The sequence below is a fragment of the Stylophora pistillata genome, chromosome 2, assembly GCF_964205215.1.
Source record: "Stylophora pistillata chromosome 2, jaStyPist1.2, whole genome shotgun sequence".
In the NCBI taxonomy this organism is placed as follows: Eukaryota; Metazoa; Cnidaria; class Anthozoa; order Scleractinia; family Pocilloporidae; genus Stylophora; species Stylophora pistillata.
The window spans coordinates 41,667,527-41,688,609 of NC_142520.1; the positions used below are offsets into that span (position 1 = coordinate 41,667,527).

The 21,083-nt window shown below is 37.7% G+C and overlaps 1 protein-coding gene and 1 pseudogene across 1 annotated transcript; one reads left to right on the top strand and one right to left on the bottom strand.

The window, feature by feature from the left end:
• Nucleotides 1-1,768: 1,768 nt before the first annotated feature.
• Nucleotides 1,769-5,942, bottom strand: LOC148739573 (extracellular calcium-sensing receptor-like). The gene has a single exon (XM_088747302.1). The coding sequence runs from the start codon at nucleotides 5,805-5,807 to the stop codon at nucleotides 3,207-3,209; it is 2,601 nt and encodes an 866-aa protein (XP_088603428.1). The 5' UTR covers nucleotides 5,808-5,942; the 3' UTR covers nucleotides 1,769-3,206.
• Nucleotides 5,943-7,483: 1,541 nt separating this feature from the next.
• Nucleotides 7,484-19,949, top strand: LOC148739574 (uromodulin-like; annotated as a pseudogene).
• Nucleotides 19,950-21,083: the final 1,134 nt, after the last annotated feature.

The window sequence follows — 21,083 nt, forward strand, 5'->3', positions numbered from 1 at the left end:
GCCTTCAAAAACATTCTAAGAAAGTCTCTTGTGGATATTAATAACTTTACTTTTGACAAGGAAGCTATTTTAAATAAGAATAAAGACAATGACTTTATTATTATGACTATCATTATGAAAGAACTTCATAAGTGAATCATTTAATATATTTAATTTATATATTTTACTTTTATATATTTTATATTGTATTATTAAAATATTTTCATCAATGTAATATTGTAATAATCTTTGTAATATTTTATAACAGGAATTGCATCATATTGTAGGTCCACATCAGCCCTATGGACTTCCCTAATTTAACCTACATTAATAAATAAAATGATGATGATGAAAGGTGACTCGAAACGTCATCTTTGAAACTCTTTACAGCGGCCAATTTACATTAACAACTCAGTTGATAAAACCCAATTTCCTTGTTACCCCCCCCCCCCCGAGCAGCACCACAGTTTCTGTAGAATCTTACCCCCTTTATTCACATGTGAATTTTCTCGGCTGTACCAGCAATTTTCGGTATGACTTGGAGAGAATGGTAACTTATCGACGACCCCCGTTATTAATCAATGGCGATTATATACACATCCCTCAGAAATACCACCTGCCAAGCTAAAAAAACGTTGGAGCTACGATGAATGCCCGGGAATAAAGTGCCAGGAATTATCTATCGTCGAGGGGGTGGGTGTTGAAGGATTTTTGGGGAACGGATGGAGAAAATAATCAGGTAGTCATCGGTGAACTCAGGGTGACAACAACCTCTTTTTGTTGTTGCGAACCCAAGGCATAGATATCACACATTTGTACCAAGGTGTATCATGTTTTGGTGATCAGTAACTTTTGATCTTAATACACACCTGAGTGAAGTATTCTTATTAGACTGCTATTCCGAAACCGAGTTTAACTTTAGACATGACAGCGAATATATATCTCTTTATCAACTTTTAGATCGTTTAATTTGCAAAGGCTTAATCATCGATGACCATATGTTGCGAGCTAATACCTACAAGTGAAGTATTCGCATTGGACAGCTACTTTTAACCTACTTTTAACTTTTGACATGACAGCAAATAATTATCTCTTTATCAAATTTTAGATCCTTTCATTGAAAACGTTTCATCATCGATGATCATATCTTGCGAGCTAATATAAAAGTGAAGTCTTCGCATTGGACAGCTACTTTTTGACGATAATCATATGTCAAAAGATTTTGCATATATGTAAAATGTGTTTTCCCTACATTGATATGCATATCGTCCTATAGATTTCCTATGATTGCTAACGGAGGAAATTTGTTCAACAGTCGATGACGCTTTTGGTTGGCGATCATTCCATTATTCTCAGGACCTTGATGTTTGCGCTTTTAAGACCCGTTTGCTTCAACTGCACTTCTCAAAGCACCTCCTTAACCTGTCCTTTTATTGTTATCAATAGAAATCAAGAAACGAAAAAAAGGAACATCAACGCATTCTCATTGAAGGATTGTTAATTGCTGTTCGGCTGGTTGTCTCATTGTAAACCTATTCAGATTTGTTCGAAATGTTCAGATTTTTTTAAAACATCAGCAGAAAAGAAACAATTTTACGCGAAACGATGCAGATATGTCTGATTTTAACGAGAGATATTTGTATAAACCAGATCTTTCTAGGACTGATCTTCCTAGAGATCGCGCTTCCCGCCCCCCGTTCTTACTACAGTCTACAGTCCCCTGTTCCCCCTCCCCGCTCGGAAAGGACTTTAAAGAAAAATACATTTCAATTGGCACCAAAGGGATTTTTTTAATTAGCTCGCATTTGTTGCACACAACATGAAAATGCCTTACCTAATCATGAACGGCGAACAAATTAGAACGTGTTTTTGAGATTGTAGCTCGCATTGCGTGCTTACATTTTCTCCTCAACATCCGGGACATCGGCCATGTGTCTTGACAAAAACGACCTAGTCGCCATATTCGTTATGCCACATTTTGCTAACCAAAACGTTTGAGTTATCGTCATTCTGAATTCGAAGCAGTCGCTAAGTTTTATCATATTCAGTGGGTATTGTAATTTTGCTCGCTAAAGGTGTAATTTCTGTTCGCACAAAACCTGCCTTATTGCCTGACTTGACGTTTACACAACCGGAACATTTGTCGGGAATTTTCAATGGAATACTTATAAACAAATGGTCGAGTTTTCGCTCTCGAATTATATGCTTATGTGGCTCTGCGAACTGCGTGATGGGGGTTACGACGTATGTGTATTCAAATAAGAATAACTTGCCAGCAGATTAGAACTTATTCCTTCATTAACAATGTAATGGTTTTTATACGTTGGCACATTGCACTCGGCATTATATTTAAGAAGGCTGTCTCGTACCAATTCGAACGTATTTTCTTAATAACAACGTAGTTTTTTTTTTTTAATTAAAAACAATATTAAATATTCACTTAGCATAGCATGCTGCCCCTCTAATGTTTGTATAAATGCAGCAAAATCGATCGATCGTTCACAAGCGAACTATCAATTCCTAAGAATAGAGGAAATAAGACTTAGTTCTTTTTTTGGAGGCCTTAAGGAGTTAAGATCCTGACAAAAAAAGGTCGATACAGCAATACAGCCAATCATAATTACTCATTTCAAATTGAAGACTAAGTAACAGGCTACCATTAGTAAGAATAGCAATATGCAAGGCATCGAGAATCGAAAAGATAGAGGCAGTCAAAGGTTCGATTTCCCCATATGCCCTAGCTTGGATGTGAGGGAATTGAATGAAGATAATGGAAGTAGGGAAGAAGAGGAAACACTGACAAAACCGAATACATATCAAATGACACATCAGTAAAACGCCACCCGTAAATTGATATATTTAGGAAAAAAGCGACTAATTTGACGCCAAAAGCGATTTAAGAACTATACCGACCCAAACGTAAGAATCAACATAACGTCTGTTAACGGAAGGTAAGGTGACAAACTCTATCACAGTCCGTCTTAACCTGGTTCAGAAGTAGTTCCAATGGGGAATTCAGTGCAGATTTCTGAAAAAACGGCTTGTTAGATGGTGCCATCAAGGTACGGAAGGCACTACTTACAAAATTGTGAGTCAATTGTTCCACAATCAGGGGAGGAAGCTCTTTTAGCGAGCCGCAGCTCATCTTAAATTTTAATTCGAAATACCTCCTTGAGAGTGGCTTCGTAAACGTTACGTTTCAGCTAAATGTGTTGCAGATTGCAGGTCTATGATTCCATTGCCTGGTTGGGGCTAACAAAAGCAGAGTTAGCGTGCACGCCGCTTGATTCAAACGAAAACTGGGTGACTTCTGCTCTCAAATGACTCAAATCGTTCACCTCTGGATTAAAAAGCAGAATGCATACTTTTGGCAAAAATATGCAGCAAAGGAAACCAAACGCACTCAAGAGTGTTGTAACACAATCCAAAACAGTTACATACCATCCATCAATCGAAAACTCTACTGGGTGATAACAAAGCAAAGAGAAAAAGAATATGTACATGGAAAAAGCGATTCGTTTGGCCTCGCTAAAATTTTCAGGAATTTTCCTAACCTTAAAGGCACAAAACGAAGACAGAAGCATTTGGACAAGGACATAAAGACATGTTGTCAAAAATAGAGACTTACCAACTAAGTTGGAGTAGGCCTTACACTCGTTAAAGGTGTAACGTTTCGGATGGATATGTTTCTCGTTGTAGGGTGGGTCCAGAAGCAACCATGGTAGCAACAAAGACAATAGTGGGAATAGGAAAGCTATAATAATCGCAACTTGTGCTCTTTTGGGAAGAGAACTGATTACCAAACCGGCTACAATTGGAGCCTGGAAAGCACTGGAAATAAGCAACACTTTAACCAATACCACGGAGAGACAGAGGCTATAGGTCAGATAACGTAGCGGGTAAATGACTTTACAAATTGCATCTGTGGTTTTAAAGACATTAGTGACTGCCAGAGATAACAAAGACAGAATTGTGAGTAGAAGAACAAGGCTTAATTTTCGATTGGAAGCCTTGACGATGGGACTATTCCAGAATTTCCCAAGGGCAACCACACAAAGCATTGTAACGACTACACCGAGCGCGGCAAACGTAAGAATTAAAACTCCACTTGCACTATCATAACTTATGTCGGCGGAGGGTAAGGCGACGCATTCCGTTTTAGCCTGGTTCGACATTGTTCCGTTGGGGCATTCTGTGCAGATTTTAGAACCAACGGATGGACTGATGGTTCCACCAAGACACGGGAGGCACTGCCAACAGCAAGGTGACGTGGCAGATTGCCTTGTTCCAGGAGGACACTGTTCCGAACATTCAGATATTGGAGGGCGACCAGATGGAGTGTTCCAAAGCAGATCTTTATGAAAAATCAACGATGGTCTATTATTAATAGAGCTTTTCCATTCTCCTATTGGAACCTTTCTAACACTCTTGCCATTTTCCTTGTTTACTTCTTTAAAGATGACAATATCATAATGTGCCGAGCCTCTGTCACCAAATCGATCGAACTTGATTTTCCCTGTTAGTCCGTCAAAATTGACTCTGCCAAGGAGCTTCTGCAAGTCAAAACCATTCACTGGAGGCGATTTATCGCGACTGGTATTAAAATTGTTTTTCTTAAAATTTCGAATTGATATATTTATTGCATGAGCCAGGGCATATACAGCGTCGATTGTATATGGAATATAAGAGCTATAGATTTCCTCAACCAAGTCTTCTGAGCACAGTTCAATTTGGCGGTCACCGCAATTCTTGCTCACCAAAAGATGCCATATTTCGTTTGCACCATCGCTCCACTCAGAAAAACCTCTGTTGTTTCGCTCCTTGACCAAGATATCCTTTAAATGTTCTTTGAATCCTAAATCGCTAAAATTATGATGTTCAAACGCTATGGAGTTCTCGAGGACATCATTTCTTTGATATTTGGATGGTAAAAAATCTTCACACAAAATCCATACACGTCCAGTAAGATTTTGCCTATGAACCTCTGCGAAAAACTCCGTTTGGTAATTCTCGTACAACCACAAGATGACAACTTTTATATTGTCCATCTGTTTTAGCTTTTTCACTGTGTTGGAATTACTGAGATGCAGACTTTCGTGGCGTATAAACTCTGTCAGAGCAATACAGAAGGAGATATTCCTCCCAGCTGTTTCGCTAACCACTGCCCATACTCCATTTCGTCCAAACGAATCGTCTAATCCAACGACGGCAATATAACTCCAGTTGAAGTGTGTAACCAAGTCAACCATGGCCTTCGCAAGAAAAGTATCCGAAGGCACTGTGCGATGTAAATGGCTAAAGGAAAGGGAACTGAGTTCAGCACTAGTTGTTGTTCCGCTTATGCTCGTAAAATTGAGCATCTGGAGAAATCCACTGATGACTATTGCCGTGCGAGATTCATCCGGGCCTACCATAGAAATGATATTTTTTTTTCCTTTGTAATTTTGTGTTAATTTTACACTAGAGTCAACGGTTAGAAGTTTGTAAACGAGTCTTGCAGCTTTCGAGACGTTTCTGCAGTAGTCTCTTATGTCATATCCGAGGGAGATGTTTGAAAGAAAACTTGTGTCATTGTTTATTCGTTCGATTGCGAAAATCATGGCCTGCGTGCGACCAAGTCCTTTCAAATTTATCCCTTTACATTGACTCCGTGGGTGCTCTGGCGGCGAGTGTATGTTGAAAAGTCCGCCTAACATGATATCACCTTCTCTGTAAAGAGCACGAAGAGCAGTAAAGAAGCAGAAAAAAATTAACAACTGATAAAGTGACATGCTCATGGCAGTGCGCCTCCTCCCACCTTTCCTTGTTAGCGAACGCCGGCAAAGCATAGACTTATATATACACTTAGGCTTATTTTGCACCTATCATGGTGGTGACCAATGAACTTTGAATTCATAACGTATAGCTGAAATGTTCATATTGAGCAACACTTCAAATCAAAGTCTTTTCTGACACCACAACATCTCAACTACTCAACGAGTAGTTCGAAATAAAACGATCGTTTTATCATTTGAACTACTCATTAATATGTTTCAAGTTAGTGACATTTGAAACGATCTTCCTGTGTGGGAGGCATAGCTAATTTCGAGAACATTTTTGGAAATGTAATAAACGCATAAAGACAAAATAAAGAGCCAAATAGTAGGTCAATTAGGTACATCCATTCTTAAAAAGAAGCAAGTATTTAAGTCAGATCTGTAATTTCACGATATGGCAGCGCAGAGCTTCAAATAATCAAACAATGCAAGCAAAAGTACAATTTGGAAAGAAAAGAACCAGAAAGCCAGAACAAAACAAAACAAACAAATAAAATACAAAACTAAAATAAAAGAACCAACATTCAAAACCCACGAAGCAGAATACAGGTTAACAGCAATCAACCGATTTAATGTTTAAACGCAATACCGAGTTCAACCACAAACGTGAACCACGCACAGAAACAGGAATTTTAAAAACATCATGTGCTCTGATGAGAATAATCTTTGTTCATTTGCATTTTGATCACATACTACACTATTTAGATTACAAAATGATCATGAAAGTCGTAAACATATTATATACATAGCAATTATTGCGAATTTGGTACAGAAGCAGTCCAGAAAATAAAAAACCGCCACCTAGCCGGCCAAGGATAAAATGACAAAACACTGTAGTGTATTTTGCATTTACTATGATGATCAATAAATTTTGAAGTCGGTATAAACCCCAAGTGAAATATTTGAATTAAACATCAATTGAAATTTTAGTCTTATTTCAGACACACCAACATCTACTTAAGTCTACATGAACTCAATGAGTAATTTAAAAATAATACGATGTGATGACCACATGCCAATTCTTGAGAGAAAAAAACACCCACTTGACCGTTCAGAGCAAGTGTTATCTGGAGCTTCTGCGCTACGAAAAGCACATTTAAAAACGATTAAATAGTGTGTTTTAGCAGGTTCTAATGTAGGAGATTAAGCTAATTCCAAAAATGTTGTCGGGAACGTAATGAATGCTGAAAAAAAAAAAATAATAATAATAATAAAAAACACGAAAGAGGCAAACAGAAGTTGACTAGGCATATCTGTTTTCTATTCTTAGATAGAACGAGGTATTCAAGTCAGGTCATCAATTTCACGATGTGGCAGAGCACAGCTTCAAATGATCAAACAAGCAAAATACAAAGAAGCAACCAAAGGGCGAAACAAAACAAAACAAAACATGACAAAAATTAGCCTAATTAAGGGAACAAACATTCGAAAGGAAGAACAACAGGCAGAATACAGGGTTATAGTAATTAACCAATCTAATTTTTAAAAGCAATACGGAACTGAACCATAAAGATGAACCACAGATAGAAACAAGAATTTTAAAAACACCACGTGCTCCGATGAAAATAACTTCGGTTCGTTTTCATTTTCATTACCCCCTACACTTTTTAGGTTACAAAGTGATCATAATTTTGATATACATAATATAATACACATCCATAAATAAGAATTATTAGTATTCGTTGGTAATGGAGTACAGCAACCGTGGTAATCCTCTAGATTGTCGGCTGCTGATATTCCTATATGCAAATAAGAGATCGAACAAAAATAAAGAAATTAGCCATTAAACAAACAGAGAGCCAGTGTCAGTATCCATCAGACTTCTCGCCTTTACATATTCATTTACTTTTACTAAGATTATCCATGACGGCTTGGCACCCGCTAACTTTTATAATCTGATCGCAATCTTCAGTTATTTCGCCACCTATCGCCACCTACCCAAGATAAAGACCAAGATCATTAAGGGAAAGAAAAACAGGAAAGAAAAACAAGCTGCAAAAGGGACTTCCGTAAGTCGGTTAGACACCCACATTGTAAGGTAATATGAGCCCTTAATTAAATAGACATTATGTCTACGGCTTGGCACAATTCATGTCATTAAGAATTTAACATACCTTTCATAAATAGCTCAATTCATATCCTTGTGTCAACTGGCAATTTTTAACTATCGCGGATTGGATGAACACTACGTTGCTCGGTTTCTTCCTAAACAGTGACTGTGTACGAATAGAATACTCCGCTACAAAGGGTTGCGATGATGTTGGGAATAAAAATAAAAGAAACACGATTCGCTATTGTGATAAAGTCTCGGGATCGATGTCATATATATTATACAAGAACTGCGATGTTCACTAATTCTTGAAAGTTCACGCTTGATTTTAAAGGAAAGAACTCTTTACGGTGGCCAATTTACATTTTCAACTAAGTTCAGTGGTATAACCAAATTACAAATTGTTTTGTAGACATTAAATGGAATTTTACAAAAGGTGTTATTATCATGGCCTCTATGGAAAAAAGAATAATACTGCCACGGTGGCGAATTGCTTCATTAAAATCAACGAATTCCTAATACACAATTCGCATTTATAGGAACGGACAACACCACTATCAAAAACAATTTCGTCGCTTTTTAGCGAACAGGAATTCGATAATTTGCGTGGAAAGAAATTGACTGTAATTCGCAAACTTAGAGAAGTTCTTGTCATAGAAGAACAATGCTGACATTGATTACGTTTTCCGGTTTTAAAATGTTATTTGGAAAAAATAAGGCAGCCTGTCTCTTTATATGTTTTTAGCCATTTGTGCTATTGTAAACAAAAAAAACAACAGCAACAACGAAAAACTTTGAAATAGTACCTGTTAAAGACTAGCTTGAACTTGTTAAAAAACAAATGGCTTGAATAAATGACGGTAACATGAAAAACGTGCAAATAAACGACCAACTCAATTTTGCATTAAGAAGTTCCCTGAGTATTTGATGAATTCGCATACTCTATCAATATGATAGCCTCAACTAAAATCGCGGTGCTTCTTCGATTCCCAAATGAAACATGAAAAATCTCCATTTATGGCTTCATTTCCTCAGAAACGTTTGCAATCGAAAATTTAGGTAGTTTTATGATATTTTTTTGTTGAAAACGGTGAAGCAATTTCCAAAGTTTTAAAACGCATTTTTAAACTAATTATCACTCTACTTATTAAATATATATTTATATCTTTTTTTTCCACCGTTCTCGACATATTTGCTGCCGTGGTTTATTACGATCCCAAAGGTTTTGCTGAGAAATTTTTTCTTAGAGCTTTTCAATCCAGATTTTACACTTGCGCGAGGGAAAAGAATGACTTACAATAATATTTCGATTTGTCCATTTTAGAGCGAGGGTGCGCAACGCTTTTTCCAGCCTACTATTTCTTTGCCGAAAGACGTTTGGTAAACCATACCGTTGACAAGAAGTACGTCAAGAACTTGGAACTGTGAGCTTTTATATTACCTGAACGACAATTGTGTTAGTACCAACTTCAAAAAGGATTCAGAGATAATTCCAAACAATACTGTATTTGGTCACCTCTGTGAACTAAATATGACAAGGACTTGATAACTGATACCGACTATTACTATCGTGGCTCGAAGGTAAGTCAGGTAACTCGAATTTACGTTCTTGTCGATTTGGGATAACATATGAAAAAGAACACTGATTGACGTTTTATACTCAGTTTTTTCTTTCTATCCTGATGGTGATTTGCTTGTTCACTCAATTCTTCTAACTTTTTTTCGTTTCTACCACTTTTTTCCTTCCTTCAGGACGCTTGTGATAAGTATTCGCGGTTCGAGAATAACGCAACTTGTCAGTCTGATTTTACTCACAAGGGATATAAATGCCTGTGGTCTACTGGATTCGATCGAGAACTTTGTGAAAATGGTAAGTCTATATTCATGCTTAAAATGGCATGATTATCTGTTAACTTCTGGCGTGACTGCTGTTTCCTCATATTTCAGTTGGTTTAAGTTGCTTAGAATTCCTCTTACATTATATTTAAATGCCTCTATTTTTGCTTCTTTTGCTATTTGTTCATCGAATTTCTTTTGCTTTTTTTACTCAGGTGGCAAATTAAGAACAGGTTCGTCGCAAGAATTACCTGAGACAATGTAGAACAATCTGGCGTTCTCGCATCCATGGCTTGCACCGTTCAACATGGCAATGTCTTATGAGCGGCAAATTTTCAATAGTCACGAAATTTTTTGGGGGGTGTGTCTGCGATTTCTTAGATGTTGACGAGTATGAAGGAACTCCATCTTGTCACGAGAATGCAAACTGTACCAACACCATTGGATCACATGTATGTGAACGCCATCTTGAATATATCGGAAATGGACAGAATTACACAAGTGAACTTAACAACTTTCATCTCTGCCTTTCCTTTGAGATAAGAAAAATCTCTTGCCTTTGAAAATGATTGGGATTATCAAGGTAGGTGTATCATTTATCCCTTCTACTTTACTGTGATTGGTTAAGTATAATCGAATGAACATGGTCTAAATCGTTGTTGCTCAGGTGGCCATTACCAACCTTTGTGTCGTTTGGCCGTGTGTTGTTCATTCAAATTACAATGACCAAACCTCCCTTTCTCGGTATTTAAGCAAACCTTAATTCTCTCTACATGCCCTTTGTTGCCTCAAGGTCAAATTAGCATTTTCGAATAAGTCCCTGAACGTGCAACATTATAAAATCTTGGACGCCCGGTAGAGGGCAACAGCAAAATGTCTTCCATGAATGTTGACCGACGACTACCATTGTACGTGAACAGGATGAGGTTGATGGTGGCATGCTGATATGTTTTGCTGATATATTCCGCAAATAAAATCGCCGGCCTTGTGAAAAAGAAAAATTCCAAAAAACACAGTCAGTGACAAAAACGGTAACTATCATTCCTGCATTTTAAAAAATCTTATTCTGGAGAGAGTATCCTGACAAAGATTATGACAAATTTCAAAAACTAGACGAGAGGATGTTTTGTTGACATTTATCTCAAAGCAATGAAAAACCGGAAGAATTGGAAGACGACGGCAATAAAAAGCATTCTTCGCTTTGACCTGATATGAAACAGTACATATTTCCCATTTTACATAGTTTGCTAAGTTCAGCCGGCTTCGTTCAGTTAACCAATACACTATATTTTTGTATTCATCGTAGTATCTTGCGCTATTATACGCCGACATGTAATTTGTCAATGAATTTTCGATTTGCTTTTACATTGCGCTCTCTAACGTCTTCGTTCATTTTATAAATCCTTTAACGACCGATTCTGCGAGATCAGTTAATTTTGAGTCACTCAAACTGAATTCTTTCCCTGAATCCCAAAAATTTACCGTTTCCCTCGCTCGATATTCAGTTTGACAATAAGTGTTTGATATTATCACGATGGTATGCCAATATATTTCTCCATAACTTTTCCATTGCTGGCTCGCTTGTAATTAGATAAAAAAAGATTTCTATTACCATTGATTCTAATAACTGTAATGCACTTAAAATTGTCACGTGTTTCTGTAACCATCCTTGCCATCATTACACAAACCTGAGTGATGCCAATGGGAAGTACAGCTACTTACACCCAATTTTCCAAAGTTGTGTGGCAACGAACTCCCTGTGGGATGGTATAGTTTTGTGGGAGCTGCAGGAACGAAAATGCCAAAAATGCGTGTGTCAGATTCAGGTGTGGTACAGCCCACTCAGGCTGGTCGAATGGTGCTCATCCAACAGTGGAAGATGGTGAAGTTACTAACACGGTCTGCTTTAGTGATCGGTCTACTTCAATGAACGGTTGCAAAAACAAGAAACAGATTTTTTTTTAAAAAAAACTACAAATTTCAACAACCACCTGTTTTTAATTTACGGTATTGTTCTACAGACTGAATGTAAAACAAGCAAAAACTAAAATATTAACGAAATACGAACATCAATACATCGATCCGCAGGTACATGTACTTCAGGGGTTTTAAGCAGTCCTCTTTTCATCATGATCATTTATTACTTTGCTCGATTAAATACGCTGGTGACATCCTTTTAAATTGTACAATTATTAGGGCTTTGAATTTTAAATAGATGAATATTGCTAAGATTGTATGAGAATCACGAAAGGGTACTCTCAAAGATTTAGAAAGCTGCAATGCAGGACCATCATTATTTTTTCCTTTATCCCGCAATTATTGACCATATGTAGTTGTACTCTTTATCGCCTGACGACCAAAACGTATCACAGTATGTTAGCAAGAGATGGACAAATTAATTAAGGTGTTGAAGACAGCCTTCGAATTCCCCCAATTACCCCTCGGAAAGAATTTAACAAGGTTACGTTGAACCACTGTTTCACTATTCCTAAGCGTCAAACTGGTTTCCAGACGCAGAGTAAAAAAAAAGATAAATCGTGTATTCATATTTAGACCGGTTTTTCAATTTTTTTTTCTACGAAACCAGCAGGATTAATTGAAGTGAGTCACTCGTGTATCTCTTTGATTCAGAATCTGAGGTTATGGAAGTATCCGATGAGGTTCTCAAGGAAATGCGATACAGCTCGTTTACTTCGTGTTCGGAATAAAGCACCTTAATTATGATTTGCGCTACGATTTAATTCGAAAATTAGATGGCACTTCTGTTGATTGTAATGATATTTTCAGCTTGATGTTTCTTATAGAAAGAGAGCATCACGAACTTGTGAGAACTAGTGTAACAAAACAAGTGAGTAGGAAAGTAAGGAAGTGAGTGAGTAAGAGAATGAGTACGTAAGTACTTAAGTACATTTACATAAGAGAGTAAGTGAGTAAGTGAGTAAGTAAGTAAATAAGTAAGTGACTAAGTAAGTAAGTAAGTAAATAAGTAAGTAAGTAAATAAGTAAGTAAATAAGTAGGTAAGTAAGTAAATAAGTAAGTAAACAAGTAAGTAAATAAGAAAGTAAGTAAGTAAATAAGTAAGTAAATAAGAAAGTACTTTATTTGACCACGTAACATGTAGGGGTATCTTCGCTCGTTAGAACGCGTGCGAAGCTTTAATGTATGTGAATACTAGCTAAGATAATTAAGTAAACGCAAGTTGTAAATAACATTTTAAAGTGATCAAGTAACTCGCCAGAAAATTTGCAATGTACGATGTAGCATCAAAGTTGAACTAGAGTTTCTCACCTAAAGGAAAAACTTGAGCAAAGAATTAAATCTGTAGATACAAAAATCTGGCCTTGTTTTTTTTTTTTTTTTTTTTTAATGCTAATAGATCATTAGAGTGGGGTAAAAAAGTCCAAAAAGGTCAAAACGCAGTTCACATATATGCCTCTCATATATTCACAGTCATTGATTCACCTCTTCACGGGTTTATTACGAATCAACATAATGACCAGCATCCAGTTGGCTTGTTGGCTCAGGTGGTTGAGCACTGCACTGGTATCGCAGAGGTCATGGGTTCAAATTCCGTACAAATCCCTGGGGGGATCGCTATTATATTCAGTCAATATTAATAATATTCAAGAATATTACTCGAACGTCCTTTCCAGCGATAAGAGCTTCATGCGCCCTAATGTGCTCTTAATGTTGAAAAATGCAAAAAGCATTCCTGAGGTCATACGCCATGATTAATCTGGAGCTTCGACAAGTGTTGATAGGCGCTGACACGCATACTCGCTTGATGACAGATTTCCGGCTGATAACCAATCATATTCTTGCATGATTGTGAGCGCAACGCAGAAGTCGAAACTAGTCCGTGGTCCGCCAGGCTGTTGGTCCCTGCTTTTCGAGCGGCTCATTCCCAGAGCTTCCTGGGTGCTTAAAGTGCACCTAACCCCTAATTTTTTTTTCCGCTTAAAAAAATGTTTTTGCTTTGTTGAGTATCTTCTCGAAAAAATTATTGGATTTGGTCAAATCCTTGAGTTTTTATGCCCCGTTGAAGTATGGAAAATCGCATTGAGATTGCCGCCATTTTTGCTTGCGACCGCGCTTCAAGGATCAAGGGTCTGGCGTGTAAAGTGACGTCACTTGGAGTACCCAACAATCTGTATTTCCCGCCATTTCGAACATTTCACTTGTTATGTTTTGGAAGGTTAGATCGATATTGGTCGCAAATATGCCGCACAGATGTGTTGTTGCCTCCCAGCTAGCTCTATGGATAGAGCGCTGGACTGTTGTGCGGGAGGTCGAGGGTTCAAGCCCCGGCCGGACCAACACTCAAGGTCTTAAAACAAATGGGAAGAATATGCTACCTTTCTATATCCAGAAATGGTTAGATACTCTAGTCTTCTCGGATAGGGACGAATAAATGGGGTCCCGTCTTCTGCAGGGTTAGCGGTAGGAGACGTTAATTTCCCGTGCACGTGGTTACTGTGTGATGGATGTCCTCCCCTGGGATGGTTGCTGGGTGGGAATTGGCCCTGAAAAGCACCTATGGGGAGTGGTCAATTAACATATGTATTTATGTATGTATGTATGTATGTAGAAACGTCAAAAGCTTGGAGAATGGAATAGCGCTCCATACGATACCGTTTTACGACGATGAGCGTCCAGACGCGAAGAAACAAAGGGAGAGATGGTGTCATGGAAGTGTTAGGAATTTATTTATTTAATGTAAATTATTTTTTTTATTCTCTTAGGATCAGTGTAGTTCGTGATTATTTGTATCTGTTACGTAATTTTTATTCTTCACTTGTGTAAACTGTTGTGTAATTAACCTTTATTGTGTATATCAAATAGTTTTCTTCATTCTTTTCGGGCACCTTGCGTCCATGTGTATTTAAGGATTTGGGTGGTTTGGTACGGTGTGGTTTTTTTTTTGAAGAAGTGAGGTGAAGGTTTGTGAGTTACGAGCGAAGAGCGTGGAAAAATTTGAGTCAACGGAGACTCGGCACAGTATCATTTCTGAGAAATTCATTCAGAACAATCGTTCCATTTCACGGTAGAAAACCATTTGCGGGGGAACGGGTGTGCAAAGAATCTACCAGACTGTGAGCTAAAGGAAGAAGAGATAGTAACTAATTCAATAACAAGTCTGAGCGAGTCAAGTTACGAGAAGTAAAAAGTTGAAAACTGCAAAGTTGTCAGAAGACGAAGCAAAGTTGAAACGAAGGAAACGAGCAAAGTTGAGAACTGGTGAGACAGGAACCTGGTTGGAGAAACGGGAGTTTGGTTTGTCAGGGCACTGTTTGTTGGTGGAGCGTGGTGATTTGTGGACAAGAGAAGAACACGGACGCGGGCGTAAGGTGAAACCCAACCGAACTGAACTAAAAAAAAAACCTTTTTTTTATCTTAATAGTAATAATCTTGTAAATAGTTTTAGTGTACTGTAGTTTAAGTTAGCGTATTCCTGTAAATTAATTAGATCATTGTATTATCGTTATTGTTAGTTGCTTTATTGTTTTATTAGCATAATAAATATCTCTAGGCTTACGTTTAGTTGTATTGTGGCGTGTGTTCTCGGACTCGTTTATGTTCTGTGTTTTGTTTGTGTTAGGGGGCACCCACCTTTGTGGCGCGGATTCGTCACAGATGGACAGATTTTTTGAGTCTGAAACGTGCTGAATGGGAGCCATCGAAGAGTTTGTGATATGCTCGAAGAATTTCAAGCCAGATGATTTTTTTCGAAAGTACACGTTGTTGAAGGACCAAGAAGCTCTATCAATTCCGTATTTAGAGCGAGACCGCTTCGGAATTACCGCTTTCTCGACAGTTCATACTGAAGTACATGTAGCAGAGGACGAACAACCCCTGAGTAATCGAGGCAAAATAATGGTGAGACTAAGTCTCTGTCCTTTCGTTTTAGGAATGATATGGTTATAATCCCTTGTCTAATCAAGCCTTAAAAACTATGTAAATATCTTCGTTTCTAGGCTTTTAAAGCAGCGATGGCAAGTTATTAGACTCTAAGACTTCGACAGTGGAGACAGAAGAACCAGATCCGAAAGTGCCACAGCTGACTGCTAGTACGAGTAGTGCACACGAATCGGCCGGCGTTGAGCTAGAATACCACAGCACTGAAGATTTACATGTACTCTGTTTGCTATTTTCACAGATTAGGAAATATTCGAAACTTACATGAAAGCAAGCAAAGACGATTTGACGGATGTTGCCACAAAGCTGTAAGAGAAGACCCTTGCCCCCATGAATACAATGCTGGAGAAACAGCCAATAGCAGAGGCTCTTCAAAAGAGAGCTGAAAGGAGCAAGATGGTTACTAAAGATGTCCCTCCAACCACACCAGGTATTAATGAGTTGAAAAAACACAACAAATTGTTCTGATAATTTCAATTTCATTCTGTAAAAGCATGAAGAAAATAACTGAATTGTACAGCCTCCAGTCTTCACATGGTTAAGCGATCAACCTACGTACACAATACAACTGAAATATCATCGCAGTTTTTTTCCTATTTGCTTGTCACTGCAAACACTGCTCGTACCAGTCCCTAATTTGGGGCAAAATCAATTACAAGTTCTGGTCAAAGGTTTGAATTTCAATTTCTCTTTGTGTTAACAGTTACTAAAGTCCCAGAGAAAGGAAAGAAGCAGAGTAAGGAAACAACAGCTGGCCGTAATTGTACAGCATGTAAGAAGCCAATGAGGGGGCATCACAATGTTGTTGATTGCCCAAAAAATAAAATAAGAAAAAGAAAAAGAAATAGCTCACTTTTTTGCAAATAAAAAGTGGTTTTTAATTAAACTTGGTGTGCAGGGTAACCATGAATACCCACTTTGACTAAAATCATAAATTATTGGCATTGCAAGCATTATAATAATAATAATATTAATAATACGTATGATGCACGATCCTCGCAGTAGAGAGCGCTATTTATGCAATAGCGAAAATCAGACCTGAAAAAAATCAGGCCTGAATATATGAACTTCATATATTCATCGTATCTGATTTATCATCACAGGTTTATTACGAATCAACTTAATGGTCTGCTCCCAGTTGGCTTGTTAGCTCAATTGGTGGAGCGCTGCACTAGTATCGCAGAGGTCAGTGGTTCGAATCCCGTACAGGCCTGATTTTTTTCAGGTCTGATTTTCGCTACTGCATAAATAGCGCTCTGTACTGCGAGGATCGTGCATCATACGTATCTACAACCGCAGTTCCAGATATATGAACTTCATATATTTATTGTATTTTATTTGAATCGTCCGTCATTTTCGTTTGAAGTATAAGAATTATTTGAGGGAAAATGCTGCTCTTTTCATCGTAATCATAGATGTTTGATGGGCACTATCTATTCTTCTGTTTTTGTTTTTGCGACGCTGAACCTGCAGGTTGTAATGAAAAGCGTTACATCTTGATTTTCATCGTTATATAGTGCATCAAAAATCCGATTCTGAGTTATGTATGTATTTCCTTCTGCAGACATTGACGAATGCACAAATAAAACCGATATCTGCCATCAGAATGCCTCTTGCTCAAATACCCCAGGCTCGTTCAACTGCATTTGCCATTCTGGATACATTGGAAATGGTTTGCATTGTGAAGGTAGCTGTGTCTTTTATCCCTTCAATTTGTCGGGTTCAGTGTGGTATAATTGAATGGACTTGGTCTAAAGCGTTGCTGCTCAAGTGGTCATTATGAGCCTTTGTGTCGTTTGCCTGTGTGCATTTTGTTCAAATTACCAAACCTCCCTTTTTTTGCTGTTTCAGCAAACCTTAATTCTCTGTATATGCCCTTGTTGCTTCTGGGTCAAACTATCATTTTCGAATGAAAGTCCCTGAACGTGCAACATTACAAAATCTTGGACTTCCGGCGGAGGGGAAAAGCGAAATATCTCCCACGAATGTTGACCGACGGCCACCATTGCACGTGAATAGGGTGTGGTTGATGGTGGCGTGCGATAACGTCAGCCTGCAGCTCGTTATCAAAACTCATCATTTAAACTTGCACGTGCAACTCCTTCACGTTTTTCCAATATATTCCGAAAATAGAACTGCTGGCCTTATGGAGGAAAAAGATCCCAAATACACACAGTTAGTAGCAAAAACTACCATGCCAGCATTTTGAAAAAGCTTATTCTGGAGAGAGTATCCTGACAAAGATTTTGAAAATATTTCAAAAACTAGACGAGAGGGTGTTTTTTTTTTTTTTACATTTATCGCAATGCAATGAAATAACTGGAAAAAATATAAAAACCACAGGAATAACAAGCATTCTTCACTTTGGCCTGATCTAAAGAAGTACAAATTTTACATTTTACATATTTTGTACATTTCAGTCTACTTTATTCATTTTTCCACCTCACCATATTTTTTTTTTATTCATCGTCGTATTTTTTACAATTTATAGGCCGACATATAATTCATCAACGAATTTTCGATTTACTTTCACATTACGCCCTCTAACGTCTTCGTTCTGTGTACAAATCACTTAACCACCGATCTCGAGAGATCAGACAATTCTGAGTCCCTTGTACTAATCTTTTTCCAAAAATCCCCAAAAATAGCTGTTTATCTAGAGATCAGTCGTTAAGTGTTTTATATTACCACGATAGTGTGACATCATATTTCTCCATAACTTTTTCCATCGCCCGCTCGCTTGTAGGAAGATAGAAAAAATATATATTACCATTGATTATAATGACTACAATGCACTTAAAATTATCATTTAACCTTGCAGTCGATACTTGTCATCATTACACAAACCTCGATGATGCCAAAAGAAAGAGCAGCAACGAAACAATCCAAGGTCAAAAGTTGTGTGACAAGCAACTCCACAAGGGGTGGTATCGTTCTGTGGGCCGCTGCAGGAACAAAATTGCCAACGAAGCGTGTGCCAGCATACAGATGTGGTACAGACTGGTCAGGCTGGTTGAATAGTGCTCACTCTACAGTGGAAGATGGTAAAGTTACCGGGGAGGTCTGCTTTAGTGATCGTCCTATCGGTTGCAAATACAAGAGAACGATTTCTATGAAAAACTGTGAATCCTACTTTACTTACAGACTTGAAAATCCACCTAGTTGTAATTCACGGTATTGTGTTACAGATCAAGACTGACTGTAAAACAAGCGAAAACAAAAGCATTAGCGCAATAGGAACATTGATACATCGATCCTCAGGTACTTCACGCGTTTTAAGCGGTCCTCTTTTAATCATGATACCTTATTGCTTTCCTCGATTAAATACGCTGGTGACATCCTCTTAAATTGTGCAATCACAAGTGCTTTATATTTTACATGAACTTATTTTCCCGGTAATAATCACTCGAGCATGGTTAGTGAAATGATTAAGAAAGACAAAGAAATGAAAACAAGGAAAAGAGGAGAAATGACAATAAAACGAGGAAAAATCTAATTCGTGAAATCATAGACAAACTGTACTATCATTCAGCATGATAACTTCCACGACATGACGAAAGACTACTCTCAAAGATTTAGAAAGCTACAATGCAGGACGCCGGTTATTAACCTCGTCTTTCCCCCGATTATTAGCCCGCAATTATTGACCGTAGGTAGGTGTACTCTTCATCGGTTGACGAACAAAATGTATCATAGTATGTTGGCAAGAGATGGACAAATTATTTAAGGTGACGAAGACAGCCTTCAAATTTCGCCGATTTCCCCTCGAAAGAATTATTATTTCAGTATTTCAAAGCGTCAAACCGGTTTCCAGACGCGGAGTAAGGAAAAAATCGTGTAATCATATTAAACCGGTTTTCATTGATTTTCGAAATTCTGCAAGTCTAATCAAAGTGAGTCACTCGCATATTACTTTAATTCAGAATTTAAGGCTATGGAGGTAACTGATAAGAGTCACAGAGAGATACAATACAGCTTTTTAATGTCGCGTTCGCGATATAAGGTACGTTGATAATTTACGTTACGATTTAATTCGAAAATTAGCTGGTGCTTTTGTTGATTGTAATAGTATTTCCAGCTTGATGTTTCCTTTAAAAAGAAAACATTACAAACATGTGAGAACTAATGTAAGTAAGTAAGTAGGTAAGTAAGTAAGTGATTACGTAAGAACTTAAGTACGTTAGTAAGGAGGAAAATTAGTAATAAAGTAAGTAAATACTTACATGAAGGGGTATATGCGCTCGTTAGAACATGTCCTAAGCCTTAATGTCTATAAATACTAGCTAAGGTAAGTAAACTCAAGTTGTAAATAACATTTGAAAGTGATCAAGCAACTCGCCAGAAGTTTTGCAGTGCACGATATAGCATCAAATTATGGTTCTCTCGTATTAAATGAAAACCTTAAGCATAGAAAATCTGTTGATATAAAAATCTGCCCTTGTTTCAATGCTAATAATCACTTTAACTTCTTGCTTTGGAAAGAGCCTCATCTACCATGTGCTTGTGAAATTGTTAGAAACGTTCCCGACCGCCGGTCATCTAGTTATTTGAGAACCAGGCACGCAATTTCAAAGTGCCAACATCTACCGCTGACCGTGCCACCGTATTCCGTGACTTTTTAAGTCACTTGGCCGGAAATGATTATCGCGGTAAATAGCATTTGAGGAAAATGAAAGAGATTGAGGGAGTGATAGGCGTGGAATGCTTTATATTTGAAACTAAACACTCCTCGCCATTTATTCGGTTTGAATTATGTTACATCATCATCGAAACCAACCGCAGATTATTCAATTATTCGTCAGCCCACAATAGCTCAACACCACATATTAAGAAGTTATCTAGATATTGCAATAGGAAAATGAGGAGAAATAGTACAATTTTGTTTCATTCTCCTTTGCTTAACAGGCCCAAGGCCTTCCTGGAGCACCAGTATATTCTACATATGCTTGAAAGAGAAAGTTTTCTTCCGACTCGTCCATTTCTGGCTGGGTGGTACAATAGGCTTCCACGTGTCAACATGTTGACTAAATTTTCGTCATCAAGGTTTGAAGAATAATTTAGCACTTCCAAGAAAGACCGGACTGTAAAAAGGAATGCTTCCCTTATCGACGCCATCTTTTTTGTTTAGGAAACATCGCGCTCGTTCCAGTTTACGTAGGGCAGGAATGTCGAGAAAACGCACTTTGATGGAACGAGTAAACGAATGTCAAGAAAACTAACGTTAGTAAAACGAGTGTCCAACTACTAAAATGAATATCCAACTATTAAAACGAATTGAATGTCGATTGAAATAAAAAGAATGTCGGATTTTAAATACGAGTGAAACGGTTGAATTTTGGTAAGCAGCACCACAATTTCTTTAGAAACTTACCCTCTTTATTTATATGTGAATTTGCATGGCTTTACTAGCAGTTTTCGGTGTGACTTGGAGAAAATGGGAACTTACCTGCGACTCCGGTTATTAATTAACAGCGGTCATATACGC